Source organism: Pogonomyrmex barbatus, unplaced genomic scaffold, assembly GCF_055798465.1.
Source record: "Pogonomyrmex barbatus isolate J1 unplaced genomic scaffold, ASM5579846v1 scaffold7, whole genome shotgun sequence".
Taxonomy (NCBI): Eukaryota; Metazoa; Arthropoda; class Insecta; order Hymenoptera; family Formicidae; genus Pogonomyrmex; species Pogonomyrmex barbatus.
The window spans coordinates 738,850-755,301 of NW_028297171.1; the positions used below are offsets into that span (position 1 = coordinate 738,850).

A 16,452-nucleotide genomic window follows, 5' to 3' on the forward strand; every position below is an offset into this window, starting at 1 on the left:
CACGCTCGCACGCTCGCACGCCCGCACATACGCACGTATATGTGCATAATATTATACTTAATATGTTATTTTAAACTCCTTATTGCGCTAAATATTATTACATGTCTTGACATTAAAAGGATAAGATATCTACCTGGTAGAAACAGAAGATCAGCTCCTGGCTGAGATGACACTTTTTACAATATTCGCCATATTTCGCATATTTTCGATTTTCACGAAAAGATATTTTAAGAAAAGATGTTTCAAGTGTAACCTTTTTTTTATTTTTTTTAAAAAGCATCCTTTTTATGCAATATTTTTGGAAAATATACTTAATAATTGATATTTCAAAAACGATATCCTATGATATAAATTGTATATTTTTATACATTATTATATTTACATTTTTTTTATACATATACATTTTTTGTAAGCGGATGTGTCTCTAAGATTTCAAGATGACTTTTATTTTTCTAATTAAATAAAATAATGATTTTTTAATATATGTAATATAATCCTTCGAATTATTCTGTATATAAAAGTATTGAAGCAGAATTGTCGCCGAATCAATAGTTTATCACCTGTTTTATATCTTATTCTGGCATATTTTAATAAAGTATAAAATATTCTAAAATAAAATAAAAAATATACCATCTCATAAACTATTCATTTTTTGTAGCATTCTTAAGGAAGTAAAATATAATCTATTTTTGTAAACTATCAATTTTTTGAAATTTTTTACATTTACTTTAATATTTTTTTATCCAAAATAACTCAGGAAATTATATTACATAATAACAAATATACGATCTCATTTAAAAAATCAAAAAACCCTACTTTATATTTTAGTTTATTCTCATATATTTTGATATAGAAATAGAATATAAAATATAATCCACATAGAACATAACCTCCAATGGACGTCCATTAGCCTCCATTGAATCTCTATGACTCCATTAAACTTCCATCGAACATCTATCTCCACGATGGAAGTCAGACGTCCATTAGAGGTCCAACGAACCTCCACGATGGTGCTCTAGAATTCTACTATGGATATCCATTAGCCGTCCAGCGGACCTCCATGATGGATAGTGCTCGAGGATTCCACGTTTATTAGCCGTCCAGCCAAATTTCATGGTGGACGATTCCCTAGGATTCCACCGTGAACATCCATTGGCCGTCCAGCGAACCTTCACAGTCCCACACGAAACGTGACATCCATTAGAGATCCACATAACCTCCACGGCCTCCATGCGATATCTATCTCCATGGTGAAAGTCAAAAATCTCTAATGGAAATCTATACTATCTCCATGATGGACTATCTAATGAAGCTCTACCAAACCTCCATTAGACGTCTCATGGAGGTTGTATGGATGAATTACAGATGTTTCATGAAACTTTTATGAGTTCTTATACAGAGCTTAATCGAAGGTTTTAGATCTTTTGTAGATAATTACTTTATGATAAAAATTAAGAATATATACTTATAAATAAATTACAAATTTATTGCATATATCTTATTTACTCGTATTTGATTGTATATAAATGATTATACCAAACACAAGAAAACATATATTGTCAAATAAGAGAAATATCTCACGTATTTAATACGATCAATAAATATATAAATGAGTAAATAGAATATATACGTAAATTTATTAGCAGTACTCACATGGAACATGATATTAAAAATCCATATAACATATAATCTTCACACCTTTATATATAATTAAATTATCTACAAAAATTACACACGCTATCAGGACATTGACATTGAGACTATTTGAATTTTATGACAATGTGATAACATTCACTGATCGTAGATCTGTCATATTTTTATATTAAAATTCTAAGTTTAATTATATTATTATTCTAGTATCTCAGTCTAGTATTATTACTCTAGTTTCAGCCGATCACAGAGGTAAAACGAGCTCAATCATGTATACTACATGGATGAGTGATATTCGGAAAAATTATGTGACGTTACTGACATTACAAGATAAAAAAGATTTCATTAGTTCCGTTGCACGTTACGTATGTATGTGCGCTTCGTTTCTTCAAACAAATATTTTTGTTCAATATCATAAAAATTTTTTTTATTAAATTTTTCTGTAGAGGTCTTCTGTTGGGTTCATGGACGTCTAATAGAGATTATAAACCTCCATAGTGGATCTCTAAAGGACATCTATTAGAGGTTTTTGTTCCGTGTCGTCTACCAAGACTCCATGAACTCTCTATTAGTGATCCATTTAATGTCTAACAGACGTCTATGAAAGATGTCTCATAGACTTCCACAAAGCGAAACTATGGATTTCTTATGGATGTGTATTGGAAATCTAATGGTCGTCTACTGGAAGTTCCGAATATCCATGATCGACGTCTACTGGAAGGTTTTGTTCTATGTGGGAAACTACCTCATTCTAGCTATTCATTTTTTTATAATAACCTTAATACTTTAATGCAGAATTTTAAAATAATGAGACGAATCGATTGGTGTAAAGAAGAGTTTAAAATGTATGGATAGTATATCCAAGTGAACTGAGGCGGTATTTTCAGACAAAAGTTATGAGATTTTAAGGAGACTTTATGATTATAATATTGATTCATCCTTAAATGGTATTGAGATTTTTATAGTTGTTATTTTTTTAAATAGAATTTTATACTTTTTGTTATGTAATATGTCATATTCTAACATAAAACAAAATATCCCGTAAATTATTTATTTCTTGGTAAATGTATTTTAATACTTTATTGCACAGAATATTGAGATGAGTGAATTAAGTACAAAAACCCCCCAGCATCATTTCGTTATTCCACTCTCTGGACGAAAGCTGACCGACTGCCCATCGGCTTAAAGGCGCAAAAAGCGCCGATAAACTGTCGATTATTAAGATATCACGGCCTACAGGCTGTATGGGGAATCTACGCTATTTAGCGCGACGCGGCGGAAATACCCAAGCGCGCCCGAAAAAGCCCGAACGCGCAGTTCGAATTGTCATCCGAGTGACAAACAACTTATTTATTTTTAATATAATAAGTTGGGGAATAAAATAATATCCGCGGATCAGTCCGAAATTCCGAAAGCGACCGAATTATCGATCAGCGGAGTATAAAAAGCCCGATCCGATAATAGAATAGATTCTTGAAATCATCCGCCGGGCTCGCATTAGCGAAACTTCGATTCCGACAAAGAATCCGAGAAGAGTACGCGGTTCTAGCCAGGAGTTACTGGCCAGAGCCGATCTTTGTCTCCTGTCTGATCCGCCGAATTCGCTTGTCGAAAACACTCGAGGTAGCGTGTTCGCTGTCTCAGCCAGGAGTACTGGCTTACTGGCGCCGGTCAAGTATTTCCTCCGTCACCCAATTTAACACAACGAACGGCAATCGCCACGCTAGGTGTTTCTGGTCGTTGTGCCCCGTGGCCGAACACGCCGGTACGCTCGTCGCCGTGAATGGCTTCTGCCGTTCTTTTCTCCGAAAATCAATTCGCTGTCCGCGCTCGCGACGCTTCAATTCAAACGCGCTCGCGATGTTTCAATTCTCGACCGCGCTCACGACATTCTGATTCTCGACCGCGCCCGCTGTAAATAGTCGCATCCATTCCGCCGTAAAATAACCGCGCCCGTATCGACTACTCTATACCATTGTTGTAAATACTCGCGTAATAAACCATTATAATTCTTGCGTCACGCACGAACTCGCTACGCATCGCTAATCCGCAAAAGTTCACATTAATTATCTTTGTTTTTTTGTAAAATATACTGCAATCATTGTCATCACGATTGATCATCTAAAATTGTCATCGGAATTATTTACTTAAATAAATAATTAATAGTGAGAATATTATATTCGTCTTTTGCACCCCGAACCCGAACAAACCGACGAGCGTATCCGCGTATATAAAAAAAACTTAACCGCCGGCGGCCGTTTTAATTCTACTCATTCGGAAATGTGAATTGACTCTGAATTGACTTCTTGAATAGTCACGTATTGTCGAAACAACATAATTTTTTTATTTTAGTAACCAATCTTATATTTTTCCGACTATGAATCTATGCTTCGAACGCGTTAGTTTCTTGAATACATTCGTTAGGTTCTTTGATTTATCATCAATTTCCTCTTCATGATTCAATCTTTTAATAGTTGATCTTAATAAATTATGTCCAGCTATTACACTACTTGTAATAATAATATTTTGTCGACGGCGTTCGTCCTCCATTTTTACAATATAAGAATTAATGAGAACACTCATTAATTCACACACAACCTGTTCGGGAACACTCAATACCCGAGGGCATACGATACCTCCCAGCATACTCCCGATACTATTTTCACACTCAACTGAAATCATCAAAGCACACCAACGAGTGACGAACGCAGCCCTTGTCGATCGTAAGAGTCTCGGAGCGTTAGCGATCTCTCGCTGGCTCAATGAACGTCTGAGCTTGTGTTTCGGAGCGTTCTATATGCTAAGCTGGACGAGTGCCGAATGTGTCTCGGTGGTCGCATGCCTTTAAATACATTGTCCGGCCGAAGTTTAACTGCGCGAAAACAATTGACTTTGGCGCCTAGCGGCAGGTGTTGAAATCACTTGCGTAGATGGGCCAGCGTCGGGATTCGCGGATGCGTTATGCAGCGGCGTAGTGGAGCTTGCGCCGCGTGGGGCTTGCGAGAATGTTAGATGCAGTAATGCTACAATATAAATAAAATTCTACATAGTATATCAAATCTTTTTAACGTACAATTTTTAAAAATATAGAATCATTTAGATGAAAATAAATTATAATTATAATTCGTTAAAATATTTATAGCTTTATTATGCGATTTTAAATATTTGCGAAAGTTAATAGATGTATATATAATATTTTTTGTGCAGGAACGTTTACTACTACATTAACAACTACAACGAAGCTACATCGAAAGATGGAAATCCAAACTTTAGACAAATCAGAATCTACTAGCAAGTCAGAATCTAATAACAGAGCTGGTAAGATTTGAATTGTTATCCAGATATTATCAATTTACCGTACACATATGTAATGTATGTCATAAATATTTTTTAAAAATATGAAAATTTAGAAAATTTTATGAATAAAATTTAAAAATCAATTAATTAATTCAAAAAATGAATATTTTAAATAATACATTGGTATCAGCCGAGCAAATATTAATAAACAACATTGAGTTGCATAGCCAATTTCTTGGTAAGCAGGATCTTGGTAACTAAATCTTTGTATGATTCTTACGCGTCGAAAGAGACGGTCTCATTATTTATCTAAATGTACATCACGCATACCTGCTATGGGATACACGCGATAAACATATGCTCCGTGGAATTCGCGACGTGGCTCACCTTTACGATCCTCGAAATTAGGAGTGAGCATTGTTCGTCACGCATGACTCACGTTCGCTTCTCGCTCCCAATCGACATGGATCGCTAGACATAGTTCGATAACGGAAAATAATTTTCCATTCCGGCATCGCCTTTACGTTTTGTATTCCGAACAAAATTAGTGATCGTTGCCGCATTTGCCGTGAAAAGTGAAGTGATCTCGTGTAAAATGTACATGAAGACCGACCAAGAAAAATAACTTAAAGCGATCTCGTAAGATTTTCGTTGCTGTGTTCTCGAAGATCTCCGTTAATTAACGCGAGAAGATTTCCGTTGTGTCGTGCGCGAGCCGCCTTGTATTTTGATATCTGAAACTAGCGACAGCCATACTGCTCTCCTTGACCTTTACTTGTATGCGTGGTCAATAAACCATAATTTTGTAAAATAAAACGGAATTGTTCGATAATGACCTTCCCGCCTTGGTACACGGCTCCTTTATATAAGGTGGAACTAGCCACCCGCGAACAATATTTAAACTTTTCTATTTATTTATATATATATATGATTAAATATGTTTAGATGATGTTTAAAAATGAAAATATTGAATCATATTACTTAATCAAGCATGTGCATCTAGTACAAGCATTGTATTTAATGGTATACTTAATCGTACATGATCCACTTTAATCTTGAATAATAGTTTTATTAAAATTATCTTAAAATGATACTGTTACGTCCAACCCGAGGTAAATATATTTTTATATATATTTTTTCTTAATGGATGGGGCTTGGAAGGACGCTCCAAATACCCTCTCGCAGGTGGCCGCGCTGAGGCGTCCCTAGTCGGACACACCGTGCAGAGCCACGAGTGCGAGTCAACGTCTTGGAAAAGACGCTATGACTTCGACTGCGTGACGTGCGTCCGTCGGTCCGTAATTTAGGCAAGAGAATTTAATCTCTTTTGCCAGGGATAGGACCATGCGCGAATCTTGGGATGACGAGGAATGAAAGAGGGAGTGAATAACCGAACGATAAATAGTTTAAATTTTACATATAATTAACAATTTTAAGACGATACAAGATTAATTACGTATCGAGATCGTATACAAGATCGTACATTAGCTACAAGATCGTATCATATATTTTTTCGCTTCGTTGGAATATATTTATTGACGATATTTTTATAAAAATATAAAACAGGAAGGGTGTTACGCACAGAAATTCGTGTGTTCTAGAAATCGACGGGTGTATTGTTTGGTTTATCTGTGTATAATTCTATTAATCTATTAGTTTATTTTAAAATGTATGTTGTTGACTGTGTGTGTTTTGAGAGGAGGTCGGGTTTTCGCTAGTGAGATCCACGAGAGGAGGGGAAGGAGTCCGTAATTCACAGAAATCGCCCAAGGATTTCAGGGAATCTGAGTATGCCTGGAGGTGGCGCTCTGGGAAGAGTACACTGAAATCTGGGGGTGATTCAGATTCAGTTTGGTCTTCAGGTCTGATCGGGGAATAGGATGGAGGAGAAATGGGTGAATAATAATTGGGTCTCCTGCTGGAACAACTCGTGGTTTCTTGATGTATTAAAACCTCGGATGTCCCAGGCAAAGGATAGCTTCTCGTCTGGCGAGCTCGCTTGTTCCGACGGTAACGGAGCCTCTTCAGGGCTCGCCTCCGTCTTTGAGCGTCGGAGAGTGTGGATGATCCAGCTTTCACTAAAAAGGAATGGATTTGGAATATGAAAGAGATGTTGTTAGTCGCGAACCTTAAGGCTATCTCTGAAATATTTCAGGAAACCGAGAGATCCGAGAGGAAAGAAATGAAAAAAGGGAAAAAGAAAATCGTAAGAGAGGAGAGAAAAGCCAAAAGAATAGATTTCCCGAGCTAGTCGACAGCCATGAACCTGCTGAGTGCTCCGCAACGCAGAGGGAGCCCGAGAGGTTCGACGGCTGAAGCCAACAGGGAAGAAGCAGGTTTTTGCCAAACTATTCGGCAGCCATGAACCTGCTGAGTGCTCCGCAACGCATAGGGAGCCCGAGAGGTTCGACAGCTGAAGCAAGGAAAGAAAGAGAAAAGAAAAAGAAAAAGGGAGTAGACGTGTAAGGAGAACGGCAGAGGATAGAAAGGATGAATGAGGAAGTATAAGGAGAAGAGACCCGAAAATTATTACTAAGAGAATTTTTATGTGTAATTAAACTTACTTTTATTCTGTAGAGTTGAGATCTGCGAGATGAAAGCGGTAATAGTGTCGTTAGGAAACTTGATCGCTCGTTCTTGTTGGTTGTTTTCAACTGACACTGACTAAATTATTGATAACTTGAATTATCGACAAACTGGTAAAACGAAATGTTCCGACCGTGTAAAGAAATGGGACGTTGCAGAGAGAGTGCGTTCCGTGCCTTTAAGGGTACTATATATATATATATATGATTTCGTTGAGGAAAACACGTATTGTTTTTCCGTGATTAGGATAATAGGGATTATCCGTCTAGCCAAATTCTTAGTAATCGACTCTCGGAAGGGATTAGCGGCGTAGCCGTCGCGACCGTAACACAACATGTGTCGTTCGTTTATCTGCTTAATTAAATTCTAATAACTGATATCCGAAAGAGCAGACTCGCGCAGTCATCAAGATGTAACGTCGGTGTACTTCAGCGATTGAGATAATAGGGATTATCCGCTTAGCCGAATTCTAGAAACCGACCTCCGGAAGAGATCAGTTGTGTGACCGTCACGATCTAACAGAGTAACAAAGCATGCGTCACTCGTTTATCTGCTTAATTAAATTCTAATAACAGATACCCGAAAGAGAAGAATCGTGCAGTCGTCACGACGTAACAATACATATAAAAAAATGATGAGATGTATCTATTATATAACATATGAATACATGTATATATATGTATGAATACATGTATATATGTATATTGTAATATATCGTATATATATATATATATATATATATATACGAGAGTAGTCTAAAAAGTTTTGAGCCTTAACATGAAGATGACGTTACTCGTCAAAACCATTCTAGTACTACAATAGTATATGCTTTGAAAAACTTTTGTGAAAATTTCAGCCATTTTGGACGCTCAGTTGTTGTTTGACAGTCGTTTGTGTCAGTCGATGTCAGTGTTTTTGTAAAAATGGAAAAAATTGAATATCGTGCCGTGATTAAATTCTTACATTTAAAAGGCAATACGCCTGCGCAAATTAAAATCGAGTTGGACGCTGTTTACGGGGATTCTGCCCCATCATTTGCCATCGTAAAAAAATGGGCAGCTGAATTTAAACATGATCGTACCAGCTTGGCTGATGATGAACGTTCGGGACGGCCAAAAATTGCGACCGTTGATAACATCGAAAATGTTCACTAAATGGTACTAGACGACCGTCGAATCAAGGTTAGAGAGATAGTAGAGGCTATGGGCATATCGAAAGAACGCGTTTGTCATATATTGACTGAAGAATTAGATATGCGCAAGCTATCCGCGCGTTGAGTGCCGCGCTTGCTCACTTTGGACCAAAAATGAATTCGAATAAACATTTCCAAGGTCCTGTTGGAGCGGTTCAAGCGAAACGAGTCACCGGACGTAACATTATTATTAATTATTATATATATATATATATATATATATATATATAATAAGGAGTTATATATATATATATATATATATATATATATATATATATATATATATAGAGCTAAAATAATATTTGACAGCTATATGTCGAACGCAAAGAAACCCTTAGTGTACTGGCGACGACGGAAAATCATAAATTGTCAAGTAAGTATCTGTTTTCTTTTATGGCAGGCTCCGTACTCGAATAGCCACCTTCGTGGCATCGGTTATTTAATCCGCCAACCATTCATTCGGCCACAAATATTTAGATAATATCATATGTTGATAAAGGCTCATATATATATATATATATATATATATATTTCTAACTGCTTCAAGATTATAAAAAAATATAATTTTATTATATGTATATATATATATATATATATATATATATATATATAAAATAAAATTATATTTTTTTAATATTACATATGCCAGCCATTTTATATACATATATATATATATATATATATATATATGTATATAAAAAATATTTAGATAATATCATATGTTGATAAAGGCTCATATATATATATATATATATATATATATATATATATATATATATTTCTAACTGCTTCAAGATTATAAAAAAATATAATTTTATTATATGTATATATATATATATATATATATATAAAATAAAATTATATTTTTTTAATATTATATATGCCAGCCATTTTCAGTTGGAGCTTGAAAACACACTGCAACTGCATTCCGTTTTATAATCTTGAAGCAGAGAAAGCGTATAAAACTAAAATGGAACGATAACCGTACACTTCCATTGCGTCATGGCATGAGTACTCGGAGTGAATAAAGGAACGCACCCTAGAAATAGGAAAGGAATTTGGTGGTGAAGTATCGATACGGAGCGGGAATGGTTTCGTCGCTTATAAACGCGGTCGTGACGTAGGGAGCATATATGCTCGAAGGTACGGTGCGACGCGTTAGCGCTCGGTGACACGGCGCGTGGTGAGGGAATATCATGAAAACATTCGTGTATTCGCGGTATTTCCATGCTATTACTCCGAATTTTCGGAGTTCGCGAACTGATATAAGATTAAAAAATAAGCGTAAACGTCTTTCTGCGGCCATTGCCGCATTCTGCCTGATGGTCGCCGGAATGGTCGGTCGGGGGAAAATTCGAATCGGGAACAGAGCAGAGGGATGCGCTCCGTTACATGTCTATCTTTATTATTCAAACTTTTTTTAAGACTGTCTTTTTATTACTTAATGTAAATAAGATTTTTATTATCATTTAATTTTTAGTATTTAATTCTTATTTCTTAAGCTAACAATTTTCAAATTTCTATTTTTTTTTACTATTTGTGCCTTTTTCAGCATTATAACCTTTATTATTTTAAATTTTTTAAACTTTTTTTTTATTTTGACTTAGACTAACTTTTGGCAGCAGTTAGGAATCTTTAAAAAAAATATTTTTTATTTAATTGTTTTTATAACCTGTATTTTATCAAAAAATTTTGCAGACAAAGATTGTATGGTTTCGAACCGTAAAATGTCATCGATTTGACCATGAATAATCACGTTTGAAAGTCTCACGAAGATCACCTTCAATATTTTAAAAACATTATTTCTCATTGCACATTTTTATATACAGGGTGTCCCATAGCACTGTCATCATCGCTCATGAGAAGGTAGACGGGAGTGAGAAAAATGTCTTATACCATTTTGCAATATTCGCAATAATTTTTAAGTTATTAAATATTAAATTTGTACAAATAAGAGTGCGCTGGAAGAAAGCACTCCGTCCGCCTAACCCGTAGGATGAATAGGAAGCGTGAGCGGCGGCTACTATCTTTCCCCTCGCCGCCGCATGCTCCGCCCATCGCCGAGCGCCGCATTGTCGTCACACTGGGCCTATGGTCAGGCGGGGGAACGCTTTTTTCTCGCGCGCTCTTATTTGTGCAACTTTAATATTTAATAACTCGAAAATTATTGCGAATATCGCAAAATGATATAAGACGTTTTGATTTATCTTGCTCCCGTTTACCTTCTCACGAGCGATGATGTGCTATAGGACATTTTGTATATGTATATATTACATTGTATATTTATTGTATATTTGTTTATTATCTACGTCAACTGAAGAAAAACGATTGTTCTAAACAGATCTAAATATTGCGATAAATATTATCACATGCTTCAATGATCGAAAAGATAAGATATCTAGCCGGTAAGTAAAGGATCCAGGTATGATTCTTGACTGATGTGATGTTTTTCGCAACATAATAAAAACTTATGATTAATTCAAGACCGGGCTTCCGCCCTGACATACACCATTCCTTCTTACTTTGATTATGTAGATAATGAGTACTAGTCTCTTGATGCCGTTTCTTTATTCACCAAAGTTCCTCTGGATTTATTAATTGACAGCATCACTAAACGCTAAGAAGACATCTCGATAAATTATGCCATCCTTAAGAATAAATTCTTATATGCAGTCATTTGTTCTTAACTCAACTTTTTTCACTTTTGATAAAATTTATAAATAAACGTTTAGAACATCCATGGGGGTTCCCCATTATCACCGATTATGATCGATTTAGTATTAAGACGTTTGGAGGAGAGAGTTCTTAAGAATATTGATATATCTTTACTATTTTTTCATAAATACGTCGACATTACAATAGCTATTCTTTCTGACTGATAAAGTTCTTGAAAAGTTTAATTCTTATCATTCTAAACTACAATTTATAACTAAGATAATTTGCTCTATAATATAAGTTGAATGATATAAGTTTGAATTTTTTTTATTCGAGAATTATTAATTATATTGTAGGATTTGATTGGTTTTACATTCTCGGGAATCTTAACTTTTACATTCTTTTACGTACTTTTGTTCAAAAAAGAACCTATTGCTGTATTCATCAATAAAGCGTTCTTATTATCTCATCCAAAATACCATGAGAAAAACTTAAATTTAGTGATCACCATCTTATTAATGAATGATTATCTTCTCAACTTTATTTTTCATAGGATTTATTCAAGATTGAAATTCTTTTTTACGAGGTGACACAAACAAAATGACCCTAATAACTTAAAATACTTCTTTGCACACCTTGCGGAAAACAAAATAGTTTACACTACCTTTTCCTTCGAGAACTTATAACAAATTCGAAAAATTATTGATTTTGACACTAAACGTGCATTTTTTTGTATGAATAAATTGAGAGATTTTGATCAGAGTTCATAAGGATGTTCTTTCGGCATATTCTAAAAGAAATGTAGTTTATAAGATTTACTGTAAGAATTGCGATGCGTGCTATATTGGACAAACTATAAAACCATTAATAACAAAATTAAATGGACATCAGAATCATATTCGTAGAAATATTAAAATTCGATTACCGAATAGAATAAGTTACAATAACCGAATAGAATAAGTTACAATCGTTAATCTGCCTGATATAATATTAAGATTTTAGATTATAAATGTAATTACGAAAGCGATTGATTTCTGAAATGCTTTTCATTAAAAACAAAATAATAGCTTGAATTCACGGTCTGATACTGAATATTTACATCACGCATATGTTTCTGTCTTAAACAAATTATAAACTTGTTTTTGATTGTTTCTTGTCAACTTTAAAAATCATTATTGCTCTCAGTTATTGCCTTGAACTGGAAACATAAGACTCTCATTATTATGTACTATGAGATTACTATAATGAGATTTATATTTTGTTTTTTGATGTTTTTTTTCTTTTTATTGTGACCTATGTGATTCATTTGGTGAGTGAGAAGCATTATATTCTATTTTTTCTTTTTTATTTCGTACGATTTGAATGTGTCATTTCATATTGAAAATTTATTTAATAATTAATAATTATTTCATCAATCGATGTGAGGGACATATTATCATTATTCATTATACTTGAACTCAACGATTGAGTTCAAGGATATATCTTAACATTTTTGTACCAAAAATGATTTAAATTCGAAACATTTGTCTTTTTTTATTAATAAACATTAATAATAAACGTTGTTTTTAACATTTTTTTTATTAATAAACGTTAGTTAAGATTAAATAATTATGCATTGTATTAATATAATTATGCATTGTTAAAGCGCTGATTCTTATTAGCCACATTAATATTCACATGTTTATTAGTTCCTTATTCTTTATCATTAATGAATGAACGCTATTAACAATAAAATCTTCCAATATATTTTTATTGATTGTACTAATTTTTATTCATAAAAAATTCCATGACTTCACCTGACTTCATTTTGCACAATTTATAAATGCGCGGTCTTCATTACTCGAGAAAATAAAAAGTTTGAAATATCTTATCATTTTTATTGCGTTTCATATCTTTTCTTGAAGATGCGCTTCGTTATACTGATGTAAGTGATATCATTCGCATTATATTCAGCATTTCGATTTACTTTCTCTTGTTGTTCTCTTGTCGCTCTATATTTTCATGTGCTTTTTTTCTAATGATTGTCAGTTACATTTTAGTAGTGACGGGTGTGACTGTAAGCACAATATTCTATTAAACATTCATACAGCTTCGCATATTTGTACGCGTAAAATATTGCTACAGTTATTTTTTCCATTGTAGCGCTCAACGATAATTGCTTCGATATTTGCATTGTAAATTATTCGAAAACGAATATAATAATATCTTCTTTTAGAAAATAGTTGCATCGGTTGTATGATGAATTCTTTGCCTTTGTGCAATTATAAGTATACGTATTTGTTCTTCATTTGTCAAGAGAATATTTTAAAAAACTTTTATCACACAATTATGTTATCTTGCAACGGTTTTCCTCAGGCATATTTACTAACATAAGTCCTTGATGTTACTTAGTAAAGACCTTAATGTAATCTATATTATGTTATGCATTGTTTAGCATTGTTTACCATCCGTTCGCTGTCTAAGCGTGTCCGATCAACAATTCATTTGAATATATTTGAATATTTGAATAAGGCGTTTTACGCCATTTTAATCGTTTAATTAGTTTCGCAATTAAATTGCGAAACGGCCTGCATGCCGTTATGTGGGATACGTTCTGTGCTGCCGATCTCAGCCAAACATCGCTAAGCGTCCAAAAACGAGATGAGAGCGATTATCAATTTCGGCCGAATAACGTCGAATCCTACCAGAGATAAAAAGAACGCCTTATTTAGTTAGAGTTGTGGCGGCGACTTAATTACTGCTATGCCGAATCCGCTCGAAAATCAGATGATATAAAAAGTCGTTTTCCGCTCTGAAAAATCAGATCTCTTGCGGATCACGAGTTGATCCGATACTCTTGTCTGATCGATTCACCAAGAAAATCGTGAGAGAAATCCGCCTGGGCATTACCGAGAGTCGAGTCATTCTAGATATACCTCTATTTCTCGTAACTGCGAAGAATATCATTGAGGATGTTTCTCGTCAGATTTACCGGCATTCGATTGCTCTTACGACTCTTCTCACTAAAAAAATCTGATAAGCACATCGTTGAGGTGAGGAAAACTCGCTTCCACCGAGTACTGGCCGGTTGTGCTTCCGATATTCTTTGATAAATTGCATTTGAGAAACTGGGTGCATTGCAAATTAATTGAAAGCATTCGTCTTTTTTATCGGTCATTAATACGCGCTGCATCGTATATATAAGTATATATAAGTATATCTACATATATCAGTAATCCATATTCGATCGATCGCAAAGTCGCCTGTTCGCGAATCGTGTGCGCCAACAATGACCATCGACTGATTTACGACCGTCATTGCTAACTAGAAAAACTCGCGACGAGATTTGATCGCCCTGTCGCTAGGCTGAAAAAACTATATATTATCATATATATCGCGGTCAGTTGTATCCGCCCGATAACTATTTAGTGATCTCATCGAACCGCGATGCCTAGTCCGCGCGAAATAATTCGCGAACACTGCGAAACTTAAATCAATATTATACATGTATGCCGGCATAATACCATATAACTTACACTTAACATCCACAATAGGATCTTGTAAATGACATCTTTAGCTTATAATAAATTGTTATTTATTTGTTCGGATGGCACCCGATTGCCTACGTTGTCGATTGGACAATTTAAAATAAAATTATTTGATTGGTTGATTCAATGGAAAATCCCCAGGCATCGATCGCTGTAAATGACTGTGTCCAATTGCAATGTGATTAAACGGAACGGTCCCTATTTGTTCAAATTTAAATCAATCTCAATAATTATTACCAAGAGACCCGTTAACATCTGGCGAGTTAATTCCGCGCAGATTAAATAAATCTCTCTTTTTTTATAATTTATGATTTATAAAGTTTATTTATATTTATTAATTTTTTTATTAATTTTGCTTTACGAAAGATATTTTTCAAAGATCAGTCAAGAAATAAACGCAGTAAATGCTTTTAAAGAAAAAGTTACTTCTTGTTATATAAAACTAGAAAAGTTACGTTGGCCTCTTCTGACAACGACGCGAATAATTCTTAATCTTAAAATTTATATATTTGCATTGTAGTATGCTGTTTGTAGGGTACACAAGAAAGACAAAAAGATGAAAACTTTATTAAATAAATTCGATTTTCAATTATTCATTGATCTAATTAGAACTATCGGTTCAGTCATTGATATGATACTGTAGGCTGGTTTTATATCGAAGTTTCGCCATATATATATATATATATATATATATATATATATAAAATTACATTCCGCCATATATTATCACAAGTCCATTCCACATGACTTCGTTATGTGTAAATTTAGCGACGAGATACTATCCGTATCTTCTGACATTTTCAAGTCAAATAGTTTTAAAAATTGAGTTATAATAAATAATTTTTTAAAATTACAGATAACTTTGCTGGCTGTGTGTTAATTAATCTTCCATTGTTATCAATACAATTGGCTGTTACTTACGTATTTCATCATTAGCACATGAAGGTAAGTTTGAATAATGTTAATAAATTATTCATAATTACATAATTAAATGTATTGATTCCCTTTAGAATTACAAAAACAATTCCATTACAATTACCAATTGTAAATTACAATTATTGTCCTTACAATCATCGCTCGCCTTACAAATTAAACACCTGATTTCTTGTCTACTCTAACTTAACTCACAATCTATTCCATACACACACACACACACACACACACACACACACACACACACACACACACACACACACACACACACACACACACACACACACACACACACACACACACGCCGCTGTCCTTACAATCTAATCTGCCAGGATTTCCGCTTTCGGTTTTCTTAGTGTACACCCTCATCCATTCATTCAATCTGTCACATCTTTCTTCCTCCTCTCTCTCCTCTTCTCCCTTTCCCCTCCCTTCCTCCCTTTCTCCCTTATTCCCTCCTTCCCTCTCCCATCCCCACTGCCCACTCTATCCCCTCTCTGTCTCCAGCTTCCTCAGTCATTCTTTTCTCTCCCCTCTTATCCCTAGAACCACTCTCATCATCTCCTGTCATTTCTTCCCTTTCCTCTATCTAATACACTCTTTCCAACTATG

General features: G+C 34.5%; 1 protein-coding gene across 9 annotated transcripts in view; it reads left to right on the plus strand.

Annotated features, from left to right (window-relative positions):
- LOC105432862 (uncharacterized) overlaps positions 1–16,452 on the plus strand; it is a 552,262-nt gene that overhangs the window by 513,223 nt on the left and 22,587 nt on the right. For 6 of the 9 annotated variants that reach the window (XM_089083349.1, XM_089083345.1, XM_089083344.1 and 3 more), the window contains one exon: positions 4,858–4,968. In XM_089083349.1, coding sequence (XP_088939475.1) covers positions 4,858–4,968 — 111 coding nt within the window. Of the gene's footprint in view, positions 1–4,857; positions 4,969–15,763; positions 15,853–16,452 lie in introns of all 9 variants that reach the window. The other 3 variants (XM_089083353.1, XM_089083351.1, XM_089083350.1) reach the window with 1 other exon arrangement.